This window comes from Stylophora pistillata, chromosome 4, assembly GCF_964205215.1.
Source record: "Stylophora pistillata chromosome 4, jaStyPist1.2, whole genome shotgun sequence".
Lineage (NCBI taxonomy): Eukaryota > Metazoa > Cnidaria > Anthozoa > Scleractinia > Pocilloporidae > Stylophora > Stylophora pistillata.
Genome location: NC_142522.1, coordinates 2898474 through 2921765, shown reverse-complemented (window position 1 = coordinate 2921765; position 23292 = coordinate 2898474). Strand labels below are relative to the sequence as shown.

At 39.8% G+C, this 23292-nt stretch overlaps 2 protein-coding genes, 1 long non-coding RNA gene and 1 pseudogene across 6 annotated transcripts; 1 reads left to right on the top strand and 3 right to left on the bottom strand.

The window, feature by feature from the left end:
- Positions 1-163: 163 nt before the first annotated feature.
- LOC111321750 (uncharacterized) lies at positions 164-16981 on the top strand. 2 transcript variants are annotated; one of them, XM_022924716.2, is made up of 6 exons: positions 164-395; positions 13674-13954; positions 14208-14322; positions 14688-14724; positions 15056-15185; positions 16310-16981. In XM_022924716.2, exons 1-6 carry the CDS (start codon positions 299-301, stop codon positions 16784-16786), a joined length of 1137 nt encoding a protein of 378 aa, XP_022780451.1. In that variant the 5' UTR covers positions 164-298; the 3' UTR covers positions 16787-16981. The 2 variants fall into 2 exon arrangements, with proteins under 2 accessions (XP_022780451.1, XP_022780452.1); XM_022924717.2 differs by lacking the exon at positions 164-395 and adding an exon at positions 11597-11752.
- Positions 4688-7825, bottom strand: LOC148732039 (uncharacterized; annotated as a pseudogene).
- LOC148732038 (uncharacterized) lies at positions 8278-12315 on the bottom strand. 3 transcript variants are annotated; one of them, XR_016000493.1, is made up of 4 exons: positions 11964-12315; positions 10654-10697; positions 9625-9769; positions 8278-9023 (listed from the first exon to the last, which is right to left on the bottom strand). It is a non-coding gene; the product is annotated as an uncharacterized LOC148732038 (long non-coding RNA). The 3 variants fall into 3 exon arrangements; XR_016000492.1 differs by lacking the exon at positions 11964-12315 and having other exon boundaries at positions 10654-10938; XR_016000494.1 differs by lacking the exons at positions 10654-10697; positions 11964-12315 and adding an exon at positions 10259-10581.
- Positions 16982-22374: 5393 nt separating the features above from the next.
- Positions 22375-23265, bottom strand: LOC111321730 (uncharacterized). The gene has a single exon (XM_022924694.2). It carries the CDS (start codon positions 23249-23251, stop codon positions 22679-22681), a length of 573 nt encoding a protein of 190 aa, XP_022780429.1. The 5' UTR covers positions 23252-23265; the 3' UTR covers positions 22375-22678.
- Between the last annotated feature and the right edge of the window lie 27 nt (positions 23266-23292).

The window sequence follows — 23292 nt, the reverse complement described above, 5'->3', positions numbered from 1 at the left end:
AAATAAAGTTGATAATTATTATTATTATAATGTCAAATTAGACCTTCTTATCAATACGGCGGCCATATTGAGTTTATAAGCATTAGCATTTTAATATATTTAAGCTGAAATAGTAATCTTCAGTGGGTTTGTTTGTAAAATTATCAAAACGTAGTTAGCAGCTGGTGTCAAATAACCTACCCGGATTGGTCAATCAAAATCAACAGGAACAACGAAATGTTTCAACGACAACAGTGTCAATTTTTGAGAGAGAATCGACGGTTTCAGATGAATTAATATTTTCGTCTCAAAAACCTCGATGATTCATCCACGGGCCATCGCCATACATTTTTCACTTTTTTATTCTGTTTTATTTATCTCTTCTGAACTGAATATCAAGGCAGCGTCTTGTCAAGGTTAGTATATGCAGTCCTGTGAAAAGGCAGACTACCACCGTGAGAAAGTTTAAAAACGCTGACATTTTGGGGATCAGCTTTTTCTCGGAGCCTAGGCGGCGCGAAACGTCAGTGTTTCGGCAAAAGTTTGCTAGTGTGGTTCATATGCCTTTGATTTGCTAACTTATGGTTGACGATCAGCTAACTTTTTTCAATTGATCCCCGACGGAATCGGCATAAGTTTATTAACCTAGTTAAAAGTAACGAAACTTGTGTAAAAAAAATAGCTTGTAACATTTATATAGGCGAACCCTGTAAAGGAACTTCACAGACCCAAATTGAGATCAATATGTATTGGCCAGACCAATCTCATTTCATTTTTATTATCAGCTTGAAGGAATTGGTATTAAACAGCGATAGAAAAAACTGAGAAACTATGAAGAGGATAAAATAATAAGTTCCCTAACTAATGAGTTGTTTCCTATTTCATCACAACTTCCCAATCATAGCACCACAATTCTTTCTTTATAGCAACAATTGATAGCAGTACATATGTCTACACCTGAGATGAATGTTACTTTGTGATTTTAATTGTCAAAGCGAGCAGAGATTGAAACCTTTATACGAGTTGAGATTGAAAAATTCTTACCTCTATTTCATTATTTTTCCTTTTTTCCGGAGAATTTAGAAGCAATTTCATCGAGATACTTATCTTTCGGACTGACTTCTCAAATTCTATGAACAGGATGTCTTTGGATCGATCATGAAAGATTTTATAACTTAGAGTTTACAAATAAGTTGATGTAACAAGGTAGATGTAAATGTAATATAGATTTACTTGCGTTCTAGTGCAAATGCTGCAATCTGATTAGCTACGCTTCTCGCTATCTATTATGTGATAGATAGTGAAAGAGTGACAAGCCGAACAGGTTGTGGTTGTAATAAACATTTAACATAAGTATGAGCCTGTGTCTTTGTTCAACGTTGAACGACATTTTCTGTCAAAGATGTCTGCTAAATCAATTATCATTTTTATTCTTTTTTCTTTTTCGTGGCTTCACCTACAAGAAATCGATTTTACTGTATATTTCGTGCCTTTTTCAAGTTTTCTGGATATTAGTTTGAGTAAAGTATACTCTGTAACTTATGTGATCTTGTATAAGTGTTATAAGTATTCACTTGAAAATATCAAAAAATGTTAAATTAGACTTTACCAATACGGCGGTCATATTGAATTTATACGATTTAAGGAGTATTATGGGATGCCCAGGTGGGTACTCACTTAGTATTTACGCATGCTTTTCGGGCAAAAAGAAAACTTCACTGTGTATTTCTCAGGAAAAAGTCGATCATTATTACATCCCGAAACATGGCACAACGATCTCTTTTCCAATTTCAATATTTTTCTAGGAAAACTTAAAGAAAAATTGACCCGAAAAGTGCGCGTAAATACTTAGCGAATCGCGCTCATGCCTCCTGGGCATCCCATAACCCTCCTTAAATCTAATTAATTCAATATGGCCGCCGTATCGATAAAAAGTTCTATTGGGATTTTTCCTATCCCAGTCAGTATTGGTTGGGAGTCAGGATTTTCAAGCCAAATCGGGTGAATCCGCGAAAGATTGGGATGGTTGGACAGTCTAAGACAGATTTGTTGAGGAGATGGGGGAATTTGCTACCGTGGAATCCTAAAACCCCTATGGCTGGTCTTCAGATAAATTAAGTTGGTAAAACCAATATTTTGAGTTTTATTACCCAACAGGGTGGAACACCAGAGTTTGTTTTGAAAATAACTTCTTCATACATGAAACACATTCTGACAGCTCGTAGTGTCAAAGAAATTTAAACAAAATAATTCGGTGATACCTATATTTCATTTCAAAGGGAAGAGTAAACGATACATAAGGTGAAAACCTTAATCGAATAATTAAGTAAAAAGGAATTTCAAATCATTTTATGAGCTTGCAGAACAGTGTACAACTTTATTATCTAACGAATCGAACGAAGTGTTCGAAAGCGACACGTTGCACGAGCAAGCACGGTTTTCCGAGCTCAGATAACAAAATATTATGACTTACATGAACTCTGAATGAGAAGGCAAGAAGTTTCTGGTAAAATAATCACTAATGTTTGCTTGTCATTGGCCCAAAGCAATAAATCAATGCCTCAAATTTGAAAAGATTTGATCGATATTGTAGAAAGGATCGCTTCCAACCACGCTCTTTTTCGTCCCGATACTCCACTGACCGCGCAGATTATTTTCAGCGATATTGTCAGTGAGTTCACTCCTATATGAGGAATTATAAGGTGTTCACTATAGCTTTAGACATCGAAAGAAAGCTCTCTAAGGGGCTCTCTAATGTTGACATCTTGGTTAACCCGAGAACAGATCCTTTTCCCATTTACCCTCTATGCCGCCCGCTCTTTGAAAAAAAATAAGCAGTTAATGAGAACGAGAAGAAAAATTCCCCTTGTAAATCGGATGAAGGTTTAAAAATGATATAAGGAAAAAATGCACAAACATATGATTTTGTTTGTGGATATAATGAGAATTCATGTTTTGAATTACTCATTTTTTTTTCTGAATTGGACATATGACTGATATTTGGCTTGCAGAAGAAATGGCCGCGCTGTTACAGACCTTATAGTTTCTGAACTCGCAAGTTTTATTCTGCAAATTGTAAACGGGTAACTGTAGACCAGCCTGACTAAAGACCGCGCACTGTGAACTTTAGAGTGTGTAGATTGAATATAGCTGAAACTACCAAGCTAGTAGGCTTATTTTTTTCTGTTCTGTATTTATGGCTCCAGCCAGTTGTTCTCTTTTGCTCGTGGTTGGCACAAGGAAAACAATAGTCAGGAAGGCTTGGAGAAACAAAATGTAAACTCCATTGTGCCATTTTTTTTCATTAGAACAGATTTGTTCTAGATTCTCGCTTTTTTTGAGCATTGTGAATAGTATTTTTTCCCTGTCGAAAACAGTGGAACCTCGATATAACGAAGGGCCAAAGAACTGGCAAAATCGAAGACTCGCTATGAGGAGGGCTCGTTCTGTCTCACACCTTTGTTTCTTCCACGGAGATCGTTTCATGGCCTCATTTGCATTTGATAAAATAGTGACACTTCGTCACTGAAACGCCATGTTTTAATAGCGTTGCTCTTCATCTTATTTTGGGTGGGTAGAAGCTGCTTTTTTAATGATAATCTTTATTTAGCAATAATTTCCATAAAATCCTCTACAATACAAAATATTAACAGCGTAAAAGACGATCCAAAATAGTTCCCTTTCGGCTCACATCTACTCCTTTTTTTTTTTTAAATGTCAAAGTGTCTAGAAACTATAAATAACGGAGTCAAATTTGAACTGATTCAAATTCTAATAATCTGATAAGTAAAAGCATATCTAAAACTATACAGAATAGAGAAAGGTGAATGGTAAATCTAGAACCCTATATACCAGGCTGCTAAAATGCATTAAACAATGTCAATGGCTCCCTCGGCAGCTGCGATTTCAACGTCGCAATTATTATAGTCATACGCAGCGCGGCGCTTCACCCGCGATCCTCGAAGGCAAACTAAGGCCGACCGAAGGAGGGCAAAGGATGTCTTTGCTCGGATCCAGGAAATTGTTTGCGAGTATCGTTCGCCCAATCCCCTTTCTTGGCGGCTATCAGCTCGGCCAATCGGCTGTGGTATCTTATGCATTCCATCCCCATCCCTCCCGTAGTTGTAAATACAAGCGTCGTGAACGGGCCATGCTCAACATCCAACACTCTCCTTGAGTACAGCCGCTTCTTGTCGTTTTCATGGATGCGATAAATCTGCTGTGTTTCCTGGTCCTTGTAAGACTCGGCATTAGGGTGGCAAACCCTCACATCGAAGAATGCCGAGCTCTGGAGATCCCAGAAGCCACGCCCCCGAACGTCCAATCTTGCTTCTTGTTCTCTATCAGACCCCCTGCTGAGTTGTTCTTCAGTGTTGTCTTGGAGATCTGGCTCGGCCTCGACATCGGTACACACTATACTCAAAAGGTCGGCCTCGAGGTCTCTCAACCATTATGCCGTTGGATAACAAAGGCCCCTCGTTTGCAAATTATTGTGTGGTCTACTGTAAAGTTTTCCCCACACGCACACACTGATGGAATGTCATCGAATGGCCAATCATAGCGTAATTTAACAGCATCGCGAAACTCTCTCTTGGTGAGGTTGAAACCATGTTCTTGAAGGGGAAGAACTGTGAGCCATACAGAGGATCCTTTTTCTTGCGCCAGTTCTAGAGCTCGCTTGGTCTTCCGTGAAACAATTTGTTTTAGATTATCCGGCAATCTCTGAAAGTTCTTCAGCTTTTCCATGTTTGACAGCCTGACGCCCTGACTCGATGAGGGACTCGTCGGGTTGTTGATGAGTTTGAGCCATGATATGTTCGACAAGAGAAGATGTCACATGAATAGATGAGGCATGTTCGCGTGCCGCCTCGTGACATGGGTTTCTCAAGCTCAGGCCGCCTAGGCGCACTGGTAGTGCTAGAACGTCTCTATCCAGTTTGCTACACTTGCGCCCTACGATTGCTGGTATAAGGACCTGGGAAATAGCCTCTTCAAGTGGCTCTAGAAGATCTTAGACATCAGGGAGAGTTCTTAGGAAGTACGTCCAACGATGCTTTAAACCAAACGTGAAGGCGGCATAGCTGGCCTGCGGTTGAATCTGTGCAAATTCAGCCAGCTGAACAACAATTCAGCTGCTTTATAGTTTTCCAGATTCAACTACTTGTTTATGTTATTATAATAATAATAATAATAATATAGATAGATAGATAGATAGATAGATAGATAGATAGCTTTAGATAGATAGCTTTATTAGGTAGTAAAATCATTGCAGCCCCTGGGCCGGCTGAAATACGACTTACTTTACAATGGAAATAAATTATCTCTTACTCTAAGATAACTACAATAAAAGCCGCAAAGTGTAATCTACAATAAAATACAATAAGAGAAGTATCAAAAACCACAATACAAATAATTAAGATAGCTACTAATAATTAAAACTGTTCGCCATGATAAATGTGTTTTTGAACCTACTTGTCTTACAAATCAGTGGCTTAAAGTATCTCTGGCTGCGGGTGCGATAGGTGGACCCGTTGCGTGGAGGCAGCAGATCGTGGAGCTTGTGGTTTTCGTCCCTTACAATCTGATTAAATAGAGCATAACACAAGATCTCCCTCCTCTCGTACAGTGACGCAATGTCAAGAGCTACTAGAGCCTCAGCGTAGGATAAGTCAGGTTGAATCATCCGCAACGCGCGTTTTTGCAACCTTTCCATTTCATTAGACAGATATTGCGGCAAAGAATGATGAAAAACTGGGCACGCATATTCTAATACAGGGCGTATACATGTTGTATAGAAAAGTAGCATATCCTCAGATGGAACTTAGCGCGCTTCAGCTGTTTTAGGAAGTACAGACGCTTCGCAGCCTTTTTGCATATAGATTCTACATGTGCTTTCCACCTGAGGTTGTCTGAGACTATCACTCCTAACAACCTTGCGGATGAAACAACTTCGATTTGTTTGTCATTGATGGTAATATGATCAAACAGACAACCTGATCTGGAGAATAATATTCTCAGTTCTTTACATTTAGACTCATTGAAATGGAAACCATCAACTTCTGACTGTCTTACAAGTTCATTTACGCGTAATTGCATGTAGCTAGCCTCATTCTTCAATACTGGTTCGACAAGAGTGGTGTCATCAACGTATTTCCAAATAGTTGTGTCTGCTACAGAAAGATTATTTATCATGATAAGGAACAGGCAGGGGTCCAATTTCGTCCCCTGTGGCACCCCTGCAGGAACAGCTTCCCACTCCGAGAAGCAGTCGCGGCTCAGTTTTATCCTTTGCTTACGGTTCGTTAAAAAGTCCATGATCCAGCACAAAATCGACCTTGGAATATCGTAGGAGGAAAGCTTCCGCGCCAGAACATGATGGTCAATCAGATCAAATGCCTTCCGGAAGTCAAAGAGTACAACTCTCGTAGTCGATCCATTTCCATCCGTTGACTTCGCCCAAGAGTGAATCATACTAATTAATGCATACGTGGCGCTGGATTTAGGCACCGTTCCAAATTGCTGTGGTTCGATCTTTGAGAGGACAGCGGGCTTAACACAAGTGTCGACAACGTACTCCTCCGCTATCTTTGACAAGATTGGAGTAAGGGAGATGGGTCGAAGGTGTTTGTTTATGTCCTGCACAGGTCTTTGCTTGGGCACCGGCACGACATCCGCTTCTTTCCATGAATGAGGGAGACGACCTTCGCGATAAGATAAATTGAGAATATCTGCTATCGGCGCTGCTAGTAAATCTGCATTTTCTTTCAACACCCACCCTGGGATGCCTTCAGGACCATGCGCTTTGGTTCTGTTCAGTTTCGTCAATTTATTTTAAACCGACTCGTTTGATTCAACAAGCGCAGGTTGTTGGGTTGCACTGTTAGAGGGTATTATGACAAAAACAGCAGGGAGCGGAGAGAAACACTGCATAGGCCAGAGAAAGGCCTTGTTGATGGTGTTGGCAAGAGAGATGTCATCTGAGGGCCCATACAGGTGTTGCAGGGACTTCGTGACGTAAGATCTCTCCATGAAAGCCGGAGAAGAGTCGCTAAGCTTTTTGATTTCATCCCATGCACCACGCGGACGGCCTACACTCCTTCAAGTGCTCCACCTTCGCTTGAAAGTACTTAGCCCGACACGCTTTTCGTTCGCGATTCACGCGATTCCTTAGCTCCCGAAACTGTTGATTATCCCCACGGGAAAGGGCGCGCTGGCGTGCTTGAATAAGATCTTTAAGTGTAGATGCGATCCAAGGGGGCTCAGTAGAGTGCACCCTCCGGGATTGAATAGGAAGAATATGATCAAGTCCTGTTTTTATGATCTGTTCCAGGAGCGAGACCTTTTCGGCGCACGTTTTCAAGGCGCAAGTCAAGGTGTTCACATCCACAGCATCCAAATAGGTGCCCATTGCTTGGCGCTTACTTGGGCGCAAATCTCTCGTCTTAATAATGATAGCGGGCTGCTTTACATGTGCTCTCTCTTTCGGTTGGAGCTCAATTGAGGCATGGTCAGATAAACCGAAAGGCGGGCGTTCGATGGGATCCTGATAATATTCAGCCGAAATATTAGTAAGGACTAAATCAAGTGTCCTTCTGCCTCGCGTTGGAAAATGGACTATTTGCTTCAGCTGGAAATTATTACGGAGGCGTGTGATTTGCAATGTATTAAAATCCCCAGCAATCAGAATACCACAGTTGGGATAGCACGATTCAATGGTTGATAAGCACTTGATTAAATATTTCATTATTGCTGGATCACTGGCGCTTGGCGGATGATAAAGCGTCCCAACAACAATAAAATTACATCCCCTTGGGAGACGGAACGGCCTAAGTTCTACCCAAAGCATTTCGAAAGATATACGTTAATATACGTTAATTGAGGCTCCCCCATAGGGGCTTTTCAACCCCAAAGTAGTTTTATGTAAGTGCTTAAAAATCCCCACCGGCAGGAGGCGACCAGTGAGCTATTTACAGAGCGCAGCCGAGGAGTTGAGCTAGGGGCAACCGAGAACAAATCCAGTGAGTGGCAGGGTGGAGGACTTGAACCCGGGCCACCGGATTTCAAGTCCAGCACCTAACCACTAGGCCACGCCGTCTCCTTCTCCTTATGATCATATTATCATAATCGTCATCTTTGATGTCATGACCGAGGAAAGATTAGGGAGAGTAAGAATAATAACCACTGGGGTGCGGCGCTTTAGCGAGTAAAGCATTCGCACGCCCGAGAAGAAAAGAGGCCTGCACTGTAGCCTCATTGTTTTCTATCTGCATTAAATCGACGATTGCAGGGAGCAAAACACAGAATAAACTGTAACATTGTTGAAACCATCAACAGATGCATTAGTAATAATATCCCTGAAGACAGCACTGTCAAAAGTAATGCAGCATGCTTCCACTGCACCTGTGGTAACATTGTTTCTGGCCACATCTGAGAATAATTGAGCATACTGTATTGTTTTTTAAAGGTTAGCTTTATTTGTGTTTCACTCTAGATTAATTAATTATGCGTGAAAACGCAACAATCGTTAATAAGCTGTAATTGAACAATTACAAAACAAAACTATCACTGATTGATCGTGCAGGAGACGCAACGAACGTTGAGGACAACCATCGCGTAAATATTACCTTTCTATGGAATTGTAGTTTTGTAGAATCCTTACTCATCATAATTACTGTATTTTTGTTATAGATTTCTAACGCACATGTGTATTAACAGATATTAAAGAACACAGTTTGAAACCGTTGGTTACAGCAATACATTTGTTGTTTACAACAAAACAATTTGTACTTCTAAACTTTACGACAGCACGTCCGACCATCACTGTCAACGTCACCACACTGCGCATATCCTGACAGACAGGCTGCAGAAAACTTTTTCCCAAGGGAAGCCACAAAAGGTTGCTAGTGAAACTACTGATTAATATATTTAATACTATACAAAAGACAGGCTGCAGAAAACTTTTTCCCCTGACGTCACAGCGGAGACATATTTCTCGCTGCACTGACAATTTGGATAAGAGTCCAATGAAGCGGGATCTTCCATGTCTGAAAAAAAAAAAATAGTTGTAACTCAGCACAATCAGCTCTCGTGTTACATCCTCGGGAAAAAACAGTCATTTTCGAATCCATGGGGGAGTGAAATAAATACTAATTTCGGGTTCAGTGCACAAAACTTTGTCTTGACAAAATGCTTTTAAAAGTAGTGGGTGGACAAGATATCAAGCAGACTTCTGAAATTAACCAGCCCTTACATCTCTGAATGCATCAGTAAAATCATTCACCAATTGGTGGTTTGCAAGTTACGTTATTGCCTCCCTGTTGGTGGACGTAAACAATAGTGCCCTTTTCTTCGTCCACCAGCATTTGTTCCTTTTACCATTGTTACCTGCGTCTCTAGAGATTAGTTGCAAATCACCTATTAGATACAATGTATACATGAAGTTCATATATTTTGAACTGCGGTATTAGATACGTATGGTATGCATAAATAGCGCTCTCTACTGCGAGGATCGTGCATCATACGTAAATCATCTATTGTTCGAAACTGACATCTTTCCCGATTGATTAGAAATGGAGTCGGAAAAGTTTCTCCTATGTGTAAATCTGATAAACGTGGAATCTGCCTGAAAATGACATCAAGTCTTGCCTTCATTATGAGTTAATACTCTGCTGGGCTCTCGCCTATTAAGCCATTCCATAAAGCTCTCCTTCTCACGCCAGTTTCCATTAGCAAGACCAACAATAGCTAATCCAATCAAAACGATAGCAAGACGATTCATGGTATTTTCAGTCTAGTAATAAGAAAACATAAGTGATGATAAATAGCCAGATTTTAGACATAAGAAATAGCATTGTAATACCATTTGGGTTTTTACACCAAGAGTAACCGACAATTCCTTGACAATTTAAGAAAAGCTAAATCACCAGAGCTAGCAAGCGTACCGTACACTTAGTCATGGAAGGATTTAGCGCTTGAATCAAGTACCGCTTCATTCTTATAAATTTGGACCGGTGCTGCTCAATAATTTCCCTTGAAATGTTACTGCAAGCTTTTTGCAAGAAATTTATAGCCACAAAAGTACCGCGCAGTTGTAAATCCTGCTTTATCTCTCTTGGCTTTTGTGCATTTTGCCTGTAATTTGTTGCGTGCATTGGGGCTCGAACATTTTTGATTGTGGTTTTAGTCGAGTCTTGCTTAATCTAAAAAAAACCCTTGATCTTTGATTGCTCTTAAAAATTATCCGCAGTTCTTTTTAGACGGAAAACAAAAAACAACAAACCTTGATTTGCTTATTCGTTAACACCCTTGGACTTTTTCGTTTAGGGCAGAAAGTGCAAAACTGAAATGGCACGAAGTTTGCTTAGATCAATCAAGCAGATCTTTTTATACTACACCAGAAACGTTTATTGGTCTCTTATAGTCATTTGAAATGAATGTAAACCAAAGAAACGAAACAAAAATATAAAAACATATACCAGATACACTTCCGCAGCCTAAAATAACACGTATAAGGGGCTAAATAGCAAGAACGAATAAAAAAATTAGCTGCATGATAATGATGATTAGGTTGTAACAGAGGAAAACTAGATAACTATCGTCTAACTTTGCCATGATTTTGGTTGTCTAATCTTAATAAGTACTGTGATATACCTGGTAATATCACATACATCTTACCTCAACTCTGTGTTCCATGCTGTTGTAAGTGAACCTACTACACCCTCAAGGACGAATGAGAGAAGTGAAGTGAACGCTGAGGTTGCTTTGGTACTTGGTCATTCTGGAATAACGTAATTATTTGAATAAACTCCGCCCTCGAATAAACGCCGCAGGGACAAGCATAAATATCATTAAACGCCGTCCTTTGAATAAACGCCGCCCTCAAAGAAACGGCGCAAACTTTCTCGATATTGCGGCGTTTATTCGAAACATTTATTTAGAACCAATGTAAGCAATTCAAGTACCTATCTTTAAAAACAAAAGACAGCATTCAATCTAAACCAGTCGTGGAAATTTATTTTTCTCGATTGTAATGATATTCAGTTCAAAGTGGCTATACTTCAGAGCTTTGCTACTTAGCTCTCTCTCTAAAACTTCTGCGATGCACAATTCCGTGGGAACAGCCGAGAATCTTGCCGAAGCTAGAGTTGCTCGAGGCGCAGCCTCGAGCAACTCTTACGCATATTTCGTGCTCTCCGAACTTCCCGTATGCTTTAATAGTCCATTTTACAGTTGTGTGCTTGGTTGCCAAGCCTTTGAACGGGAAGTTAAGCTAGGGGTGACCTTGTTATGAAACAAACCTGGCTGTCTTTCAAATGTAAATCACTTTGTTGTCATGCTAACTAGATACAGGTCTCTATCACAACAAGGTCACCTTTAGCCTCACTCTGAATCAAAGGCTTGGCAACTAACTACATAACTGTCAAGTGGCCTATTCTCGATGAACGCACGCTACGCATGAAAAATTGATAAATAGGAAGCTTAGTAAAACCTTCATTAAAATTTAACAGACATCGGAAGATATTGGCGAATAAAAGTGAATAAGGGGGGCACCTGCCTTGAAATAAGCTCTCTGATTGGTCAGTTGAAATCGGCTCAAGAGCTTTATCTAGCCATAAAAAAACGTTTAACAACAGTTCGTTTTAAGTTCAACACTTATGCGCTTTCGTGGTCTGATATCGTGCAGTTTCAGTCATGTTTCTGGTTTACTTTCAGTTTTACTATTCACTTTTAATTATCTGGTCTGATCTGATCCTCGAGGCAGCTTGTTCTCAAGGTTAGTGTGCGGATCTTTTGAAAAAGGTATTTTTGAGGCATGCTCGTAAGATAGAGATTGAGAATAACCTGCTTCCATAAATTTCAAAGAGCCAGCTTTGCCATACTCAACTTTACCCATTATTCCTGTATAGGAAGCTAATTGATATACAGTTAGACTCCTTCATAAAGCATAATCTTCTTAGAACTAATCATTTTAATCATATGTTCACCTTTAAAGTTTCCCAAAAAATGTCTTCAAGTTGTTATTCTTCTTCGTTGTCAAAGACGTCGACGTGAAATTACCTCAGAAGATCTTGAATACGCATGCAACGAGGTTTCCTGTCATGTAAAAATCTGAACAGTTTTGAAATAGACATTCAAGGGCTTGTTTCTCTATGCGGTAACCGAGTAGTTAGTTTTAATTTTAACTTTGAATATGACATGCCATCTAATCTTTATTAATCATGCGGTAGTTTAAAAAGCAAATTAGTGGTCCGGGAATTACTGCAGGGCTTCTTAAATTATATTTAAAACATCAACGTTAGGTAGTGTCATAGGAAAAAAAACCGACTACGTTATACTCTAATCATGGAGAACTTTTGTCCTTGGGCCTGAAAAATTTCACTCTGTCATCGTGACATTTGTGAATTATTTATGAACTTGAAAATTAGCTGGTTTCAAATTTCAAATTATTTCGCAACTCAATTTAGTTTGAAATATCTCAAACATAATTGCGTGTCTTTTTTTCTTTTTCCCTACGCATTTCTTTGCATTTTAAATTAGTATGACTGGAAAATTGAAATTTTCAAGATAATTCATTTTCTCTACACAAATAATAGTGAAATTCTATGAGCCAAAACTCTGTCGTAAAGTATACCGCCAGCCGGCCCACGAGCTGTCAGATTGAAAACCAATATTTTGAGAACACATCCAATGTTCTAGTGTTTACTTTGCTAAGCTCATCATTGTCACGTTTGCATTTTGTATAATGTCTTACATTCAAATGATGATGAAAATCACATAACCAGCGGATAATTGAAAACTAATCTCCATTTCCTCACTCCTAAAATGGTGCAACTTAAAAATGATTCGTGACCCATTAAAAAAGAATGATGCAATTGGTACATGAAACGAAACAAAGATCTCAGTGATTCTAATTTTGCTGAAAAGCTAGTTTGTTGACCATTTCTCAAAATATGTTAAAATATTAATGTTATGATTTGCATGGCCACAAAAAATAAGGTAAAAGGGCGGCAACTGAATCCATAACGATGAAATCGCCCAGATATCTTTGATAGTCACGATACAGATGGCCGGGAAAGAGAAACTTGTGAGCTCTCCGAAAAACTCCTCCAAATTTATTTTTTCGAGAAACTAGGCACACGATCCACGAATTTGCAAGTAATGGTTAATTGCGTCCATTCTTTAAATAGCAGCCAGATCCACTCACGTGTTTGTCTTTTATCTTATCATAAATCTAATGTGAATAAAACAATAAGGGGCCGTTTATTTGTGTTTTCTATGAAGAGCTTTACATGGCAAAAGGAGAAAAAATACAACAGCTAGAACTTTATCCTTAGCCGTCAAGCCTAGAAATTGAAAAATTTTAGCCGTTAGGAGTAAAAAAAGGTTAACCGTAAAATTTTTCTTCTAATCACAAAGGAAGGATGTTGATTGTTATTAGCCGCCGTAAAATGGCCAAAATTTTTACCGTTAGCCGTAAAAACCATTACCCCATTGTCACCCTCTATCAATGCATTACCCAAGAGACAAATTGAGAGAAATTGTTCCATTGAAAAAGCAACAGATTCGCAGGAAATGTTTGGTAATTAGAAGGGAAAATTGCTCATCAGGTCTTGGGAGTTAGAGGATTTTAAAGTTCTGGCGTTATTCAACGTAGAGTTTGCCTAACGTATCATCTTATCTTTTGCCTCAACCAGGTGTCCATGATATCTACTCCCCCCCACAGACTGTTCGACAGCATGTGTTTGTGAGAGAAGAATTTCGCTATTTGAATGTTTCCAGAATTGGAACTTACACAGTGGATGATAGCTTTGAGTGTACATTTAGGTGCCTCAGTCATTCGTCATGTTATTCTGTGAACCTAGCATCCTCTAGAGGAATCGAAGGAAAGTTTTGGTGCGAATTGCTCTCTTCTGACAAAAACAGAAACTCCACGGAATACAGAGGAAACAAAAATTCTCATCATTTCGTCATCAAGGTAACAGTTATTCTTTAGGGATCGTGAAAGTCTACTGCTAAGTATTTAAAAGGCCTAAAACTGCCTGAGTCTGCGAGGAGGCGTCTAGAATTTGATTCGAAACCTCACTTTGAGTCTATCACATGCGTGAAAGTACTGTATATCCTTCCGGTTTAGCAGAAGGCTCTACAACCAGCGAAATGTTACTTAACGGTAGATCCACTTTTATATCAATGTAGTTGTTCAACTATTAAATGGTTCTCCTTCTCCTTAGTCTCCCTGTTCTTCCTCGCCGTGCCAAAATGAGGGGACCTGTGCACCAAGTTACAAAAATGGCATGTTCGAATGCCTCTGTAAGAAAGGCTTCAGTGGAGAATTCTGCGAGAAAGGTTAGACGTTACTCGCAATTGTCAAGTTGGCTCAACATTTACTTGCATAGTATTTGGTGGTCTGTTCAATGATTGTTTTAGCAGATTAAGTATAGCATAGCCAATCAAGTGCTCTTTGCGTCGGTATCACTGCAACTGATCCCTTACCCAACCGAAATTTATCGAAGGCCTTCCTCCGACGAACTCGTTTGATACAGCACTGTATATCCACAGTAAGGGGTGGATAGTCACCATCATTTCTGTTGCTTGTTAACTACTCCTACGGTGTCAGGAAAATAAAAGTTCAGTGAAAATTAAAAAACTCCTATCCTCGCTGCCGAAGACATCATTTGTAACGTATAATTTTTTTTTTATCTTATGCTTAGCCTTCGAGTCTTGTAAAGATGTGACAAATTTCTACAAGTAAGTTTGAACTTCTTTTACATGAATGACGAGAGAGAAAACTGGATATTTGCGTTCATCTTAAACTCTGGATTGGGAAGTAGTCAGTGATATAATTAGACTCTTACTTTAGATGAGGTAATCTGTTGATTAGATAATCTGTTGAATTTCCCGTCGGCAATACTTCCTGCATTCGTCAATTAACTTCACCCAATGAAATCCTCAGAGCCACGTTCTCATGTTGAAACTCATATTGCTTAGAACTATACTTCAGTTGAAGAATTATTAGATCGAGTTAATTTCGGAGAAAATGCAATTGCATGTTTTTTTCAGAATCTGTTTCGTTGCACAGGTCGAAAGCCAGCCAGCTAGTTACCTTGTACTTCAGAAATTGGAAAACGGTCTCCGTTCTCTGTCGAATGGGAGATTTTGGATGTGGAGATGGAACTTGGACACCAGTTATGAAGATTGATGGCAATAAGGTAGGTTGTTACTTTTTTCGATGAAATTCTTCCTTGAGCCTGCAGACAAATAAATGACTCACTAATTTACCGTTACTGGTACCAAGTGGAATTCAAATATCTCCAACCACTGATGTCTCACTTCATTGGTCTTGAACAAAGGCCTGTACTTTTATCTCATACCCCAGACTTTAGAAGTCTGTTTCGAGTTTCGTGTTACTGAAGATGGTTTGGTGTTTGCGACGAATCAGAGCGAGAGAGGTAAAGTAATAATGCGCAAACGCGTTGCAGGTAAGATCAAATATTCTCCAAACCTTCCTTTTCCCCTCGATATAAAAAACGCGGTTTTAACCCTTTAACTCCAGAAGAGATTGACATGTAACTTCTCCCTATAATAGCTATACATTATCCAGCAAACAGGTAATGAGAATACTCAAACTTTGGCCAATAATGGCGGGCGTACTATACTTGGCCAATAATGGCCGACTATACTTGGCCGATAATGGTTCACTATACTGGGCCCAAAATGGTGCACTATACCCGGCCAATAGTGGCATACTGTACTTGGCTATACTGCGCCAATGATGGCGGATTATACTGGGCCGATGATAACTATACTTGGCCAATAATGGCCCACTATACTTGGCCAATAATGGGTGCTGCACTTGAGCAATAATGGCACACTGTACTTGGCCAATGATGGCAGACTATACTTGGCCAATAATAGCATACGATACTCAGTCAACAATGGTTTTATCCTTGGTCGAGTTTATTGCCAATTTTTACGTTTCTCAATATCAGCCTTAAATTCCTTACTGCTATATTAGCTTAGATAAATCTTACCTTTTTCAATCCAAGCCAACAGATTTCTAGAAGTATTTTGTTTTGTATTCATGTTTAAGATGTTCTTGTTTTTACCTTGATCCAACACCAAATTCTCATAACTAATTTACAAGAAAATGTGTAGTAGCTGGAGAGGAGAAAGATCAATCAGATCTAGGAAGTTGAAGAGTTGAACGGGATATAATAAGAATTACCTTACCTGATCAGATTCTGAATCAACTTGCATAACGTTGTTACTTATCAGTTTTGATGCTTCTCTTTGCATTAGATTGATTACTCATTGTATTAAAATTATTTCGTAGAACACATTTCCGTACAATTCGGGGTACTGGACTGACAAAAGTGAATACAACCCGTCTGGGGGTACGACTGGTTTCGATTCACAAGAGACCAAGTTACCGACCTACTGGAACACACCTTTCTCCAAGATCTGTCTTGGTATGAAGGTCAGCGGACAGTTGAAGTTCACTGTCATCAACAAACAGGCTTCCTCTCTTCACTCTCTGATTGCTGATGGACATTATCGGGCCACTTCATTGGGTCGCAACAGGTGGATAGCGCTAACTGGTCGAGCCGGTTCAAGCCATGGTCTGCAACCCAACTGCAACAAGGAAGGGTTCAATGCCCCAACCACCCATCGCAGAGCAAGAATCGGTATCCTCGGGAACAACGAAAATGACTGCCGTACATGTGATTCTGGAATTGGAATTGGTGTTGAGGGCAGAGTGTGTGGTTCTGTTTCTTCTTTCGGAGCAATGTGCTATATCTTGGTTCAATGACAAGCTACATTCAAATTAACATTAAAACGGCACTGAAAGAGATAAGAGACAGTCTTCATAGAACAGTCGGTTCCGTAAATGCTCGAAATTTGTTCAAAGGAAAAAAAAACTGGATCTCACCCACGTTTTTCGTAACTTGGAACTGTATTAAGCTAGGCAGTGAGATCACAGAATTAAAGATTTGATAAACTATCAGTTTTAAAGTTGATAAATCATTGACGCAAAAGACAAAAACAAAAATAACTTAAAACAAAACAAACAATTTGATATACTCCCCTCGATTAACTATGCTCCAAGCTTCTTTAAAGCACTGAGGTTACCATTTTGATTCAGAAGTTTTAGTATACTGAGCGCCTGTAAATAGGCCTTCATTTGTGAAAACGCAAGACTTTGTAATTCTTTTGTTGCGTTTATGAATACGCTGAAAACGATGCGATTAAGCACCTGTTGGCGTTATCGTCTAAGTCCCTCGCAAATCAGGATATATGATGCTCGCGAAAGCCTGTACAGCAATTTTAAGTTATCTACGCGGAAAATTTACCAGTTAGCTTCGAATTCTATTATTGGATCCAGTTTCTCCCCACACAGCGCTGCAATAGTCGAAATGTGGAAGAACCAGTGACTTATAAATTGTGACCAGGGTACCTTGGGGACATATCGGTCTTAGCCTCCTAAGCGCAGCAAGTACTTTAGAAATTTTACTGGCGACCTTGGAGATATGGGCTTCCCATGAGAGTGTTTGATCCACCTGAACACCAAGACATTTGTAACTATTGACTCTTTCAATGAAGTGTCCATCAAGGTAAATACAAGGTTCACTAGGGAGCGAAGAGATTTTCTACCTTGTGCCTGTAAACAGACACTTCGTCTTGAGGACGTTAAGACTTAAACGGTTAGAGTCAAGCCATTGTTTCAGATTGCTCAGATCGTGGGTCAGGGATGAAAACAGCTCGTCAGGGTCATTGAAGGCAAACGTGAGATTAGTGTCATCGGCGTACATCCTCACATCTGACAGAAGGTCACAGTTGGGAAGGTCATTAATATGTAATAGAAATAGTAGGGGTCCGAGGTTTGAACCTTGGGGCACCCCACAACGTATGCGACTGTGACCTGAGTTCTGTCAGTGAGGTAGTCTCGAAAAAGGTTAAGGCTTACACCCCTAAACCCATACAACTCCAGCTTTGACAAAAGGATCTCATGGTCAATAGTGTCGAATGCCTTTTTTAAATCTATAAACAGAATGGCATTCGTCAAACTATTGTCGATGTTGAGATACCAATTGTTTGTGATATCAATGAGAGCCGTCAGAGTAGAGTACATGGGTCTAAAGCCAGACTGATATTTAGAAAGTAGGTTATTCTCATTTAAATATGAGTATACCTGATTGAAAATTGCTTTTTCAAAGAGCTTAGCTATTACAGAAAGTACAGAAATAGGCCTGTAGTTTGCTGGATCAACCCTCGAGTCAGCTTTGTGGATTGGAGTTACTATAGCACACTTCCAGTCGTTGGGAATGATTCCAGTGGAAATAACTAACTTAAATAAATGAGTTAAAGAAGATGCAATGAATGTAAACGATAACTTTAGGAGGGAAGTTGGGATCCCATCAAGTCCATCAGCCTTTCCCACAGGGATATCATCCACAAGTTTACACAGTTCATCAATAGTAAGTAATTTTAGCTCGAAGGTACTGTCACGAGATTCAACAAAATCACGAAAGCCGACCCGAGGGGGATTAATTTGAGACGCTAAGCTGGGGCCTATCCCGGTAAAATACCTGTTAAATGCATTGCTGAGCTCATGGGGGTCAGTTACCACCGCTTCACCAATGATCAATTTTGTGGCCTGAGCAAAGTTTTTCGTACGCGATAGTAGTGTATTAATTCCATTCCAAATTGCCTTTGCTTTCCCAACGTTATCCTCAAAGTAAGAATGAAAGTAATCCTTCTTGGAAGCCTTAATAGAATGGTTGACTCGATTCTTAAGCCGTCTGTACTCTGCCCATTTCGACTGATCATCAGTGATAGTGGCGATTCGTTTTATTCTTTCTCTTTCCCGCATCAATCGCAAGATTTCGGGAGTGAGCCAGAAAGCTTCAGTGTTTCTACCTCTCTTTTTCCTAGCTGGTGCATGAAGGTTGGCCACTGTTAAAAAAGAATGTTTTCACATCTCCCATGCCCTTATAGGATTTTCTATATGCTCAATTATGTACCAAGGAACCAGCGCTATGTCTTCTAAAAAATAATCGGGGATAAAGTTTTTGAATTGTCTTGATTCAATTATTCGCGGGGACGAACTAGGACATGTTAGTTTTCTCGAGACATGTGATCGCTACAGCCAATAACGGACACGCCTGATGTAACAAATTTATCTGGCTCGTTGCTAAGAAATAAGTCGATAAGTGATTTAGAACTTGATGTGACGCGTGTAGGCTCCCTGATCAATTGAGCATATTGGTACGATTGACAGAGCTCGTTAAGGTGTCTGGTTTCATTAGCTAGGGTAATTGCCATCATGTCACAGTTAATATCACCAAGAATATTTGATTCAATATTTTCCGCTTCAATTTTTCCCAAGAGGACCTCAAACTTATCATATGGCTCAATTGGTGAATTTGGAGGTCTATACCAGTTTGAAAGAAGAAATGGTTTCGTCTTGGGTTTTTGAATCTGACCACATAGGAATTCGAGGTCTGGGTCAGAGAGGTCGGATCTAATTTTAAAATCAATCACGTTACGAATGTAAATGGCAACACCACCACCGCTTCTACATCGGTCACGCCTAACAAGTGTGTAACCTTCTATTGAGACTGCAGAATCAGTAAAAGTGTTGTCAATATAATTTGAATATATCAACAAAGTTGAAATGTAAATTGGCCACAGTTACGATTATAAAAGCTGACGTTTACAGCGTTAGCCCTTCGTTCAAACGCGACAAAAACATAGGCAATTTTTTGGTCAGAAGTTCTTTCGACTAATGACCAACCAGGCACTTTTAAATGCGCTCGTGCACGATGCAAAACGTGTCCTTTCATTCACAACACTGAGAATATATCGGGACCCAAACGATCCATTAAGATCACCGATCACTTCACGTGCACCTCCGCCAATGTAATCTATTGCATAACTTGCACTTATTGCCGGGAAAAAGATTTACATCGGCGAAACAGGCAGAAGACTAGATGACAGATTCCGAGAACACCTTCGCGACGTGGAGAGGAATGACAAGGACCGTAATCGGAACCAGTCGCTAGACATTTTAATTTACCTAACCATTCTCAGCAACACATGGCAATCTCCTTATACACTTAGGTAGCACGGAAAGCCGGAAAACTCTTGAACAAAAGCTCATCTTTCAAACCGGCAGTCTAAATCCCACAGGTATCAACGAACGCTTTTCATTCCGCTAATTTATTCGTGTTTTTCTCGTTGCCATGTTTCCACCAATCACATAGCTCCTTTTTCTGCCTCTAAAAGCACACACAACCCACAATTCCCCTATTCGCTCCGACGAGGGGCTAACGCTCGAAACGTCAGCTTTTATAATCGCAACGGTGGCCAATTTCCCATTTCAACTTTGTTGATATATTCAAATTATTTCGTTACCCCCACCGACGCAGCCCCAAACAGTTTCTTTAGAAACTATCAGCCTTTATTCAAGGTTTAATTGAATTTAATTTAATTTAATAACTTCTAGAGCGCTACTTTCATTCAATGATCAACAGCGCTAAACAACTTAGAATACTACAGTAAATTCAAATTTATAAAACTAATTACATGTACATTAACATTAACAACGTATGTTAAAAATAAGAATAATATGGAATATCCATAATAAGGATCTTAATTAGGAATAAGGATCTTAATAAGGAACTTAATTAGTAAGGTGTTGTCAAGACGAGTCTCAGCCAAGGCTAGTATATCCAGAGTGTGAGATTTCATTCTTAAGCGAAGCTCGTCTAGGTATTTAGGTAAACAATATATAATAATAATAATAATATAATAATAATATAGATCAATTTCTATAGCGCATTTCCATGTAAATGCTCTAATGCGCTTTACAACACTGTGCGGGGGACTTTTCCAGACTGCCGGCGGCAGTTTACAATTAATAAAGGAGAAATTTTTACAGATGCCCCCTCCCCCCCTTCCCAGTAAACAGGCCAGACCACATCACAGTAATCTCGTGATGTGGGTTCTTTAACGTCCCTTGCCGAAATTAACTAATTGATAGGTGCAGGAGACGGGACCTCCGGCTTTACGTCCTATCCGAGAAGACGAAGCAATGTGAGTGAAGCGTCTTGCTTAAGGACACAACGTCAAGCCCCAGCCAGGACTTGAACCCGGGCCATCTGACCTAGAGTCCAGCGCACTGACCACTGGACTACTCACGCCTCATATAAATTTTGTTGTTGTTGTTGTTGTAGCTGGCTTTTCGGTTGCTAAATGTGCGCATGCAAATTGTTATCTATCGAATGGGTTTAAATCGGTTGTCAATGGACAAGGATTTCTCCGGACTCCGGAGGTAAAGGTTGGATTCACAGAATGCATAAAGCTATGTCCTTCTACGGTTTGCGCGCTTTACTATTTTAGTTTATATTACCTCATCTCCAATACTGCAGTCCTTTGTTTGTAGGCATAGGTGCGGGTCAACGCAACCGTCTCAAAGATGGCAACTGTTATATTTTGAGAACATTAATCGGGCACAGCAAGTCAATGTCATACGACGAGCTGCTCACTACGGCTAGCATGACATCGTCATACTGTAGGCGCTTACACCAGGCGTGAATACTTCTTTTTAAATGCTTAAACGGTACGGGCCCTATTTATATTGGAAGCCTTTTTAAACACAAGCCTACACCGTATAGGCTAAGAGGCGAAGGCTTGAATTTGGAATTACCTAAATTTAATCTTAAATTTAAGAAGAATTCTTTTACTTATTCATTAACTACATTATGGAACAGTTTGCCTTCTCAAGTGCGTCTTTCAAGTGATACTAATGACTTCAGAAGTACATTGCACGATTGCAGCTTTTTAGAATGTGTCTTATAGTGCACTATTGTAGCTTTTAACTGCTTTTAGAACGAGTACTACAGTTTAACAAGTCATGCTTTTAGTATGTGGCTTTCTGTTGTTTTAAAATTGAAAAATATTATATGGCTGTAATTATTATAGAATTTATTTATACACGTTCGTAATTTAAACGAGTTTTTTTTAGCTCTTTGACGTAACGTGTTAAAATAAGTGGTTGATTGATTGATTGGGGCGACTCATTGAAGAAAATTTCGCCTGTTCCTGTCTCAGCTACATTTCTTGTAGCGCAAAGGCGTAGCTAGGAAGGGGGGTCCTAAGGTCCCCATGCCCCTCCCCGCCCTTGTAAGGTTTTCTCTGTCTCATTAAATAGAACACTGCGTGTGGAGATCGACATGACAATCTGCTGAGTACCCTCTGTTTGACATAGTGTGACCCCCCTTTAAAAAATTCTGGCCACGCCCCTCTAGCGACACGTAAACCTTCTATGCGTCTCCTGAAACATGACAGCAGTTGAAACGTCGCGATCAATACACGATTGATTGGCCCGACTCCTGCTTCGTGAGATAAAACGATGAAACATTTATTTATGTGGAAAACCACAATGAATAGTAACATTTTCTATAATATCTACCTCTCGCTTCTTCGTTAATCTTTCGGCAACGAATGCATTCTTCGCTACGTGCACTTCCAGAGCTAATCAAAATTTTTAGGAAAGAATGGCATATAAATTATGAGATAACTGAAATAAAGAAACCGACTACGTTACGATACACACCGAATGATAAAACAAAGTTCTGTACCATATTTTGCAGGAAAGAGAAAGTAAACTGATGCACATCTGGAAATAATTAGCTGATAATCAATTCCTATTGACTTTTTCAACTTTTAGTTCACGAACAAATCGTGAACTTGGAACAACAATAATCTCTGGAGTACCAGAATCTGTTTGCCGATCGGTCTTTAAAGAGCCATCATCTATTGCAGTCCGCTCATGATCAGAGATATCGACATTAGGCATCAGATTCAGTTGCTTGCAGACGTCACCAGCAAAACCAATGTTATCATCACTTTCCAGTTCTTCAAAAATGTCTCCCCGAAAATACCCTTTGTCATCTGCATATATCCCTTCTAATTCTTCACCTTCCGTTGGATTTTTCTCCGACGCAGTTGCATAAGGGTCTTTTACAACTGATTTATCATTCACCGACCTTACTTGAAGCAAAAAGTTCCTGTACGACAAATAGGGAAACCTCCATTTCCAATCTTCCTTGACTTTTGATGCATTCGATTTTGGATCTTTTAACGAACTTTGCTTTGATGAATTTGAAATTCCATCAGGTGCTTCTTCTTTATCCTGAAAGCTCTCGCAAGAGTCGCTGTCAGAGTGATTTTTTTCGTCTTCGCAGGTCGTTTCGTCCATCTCATCCGCCATGTTGCTACTTAGCAGCCTCGCCTGAGCTTGGTAGCCAGAGC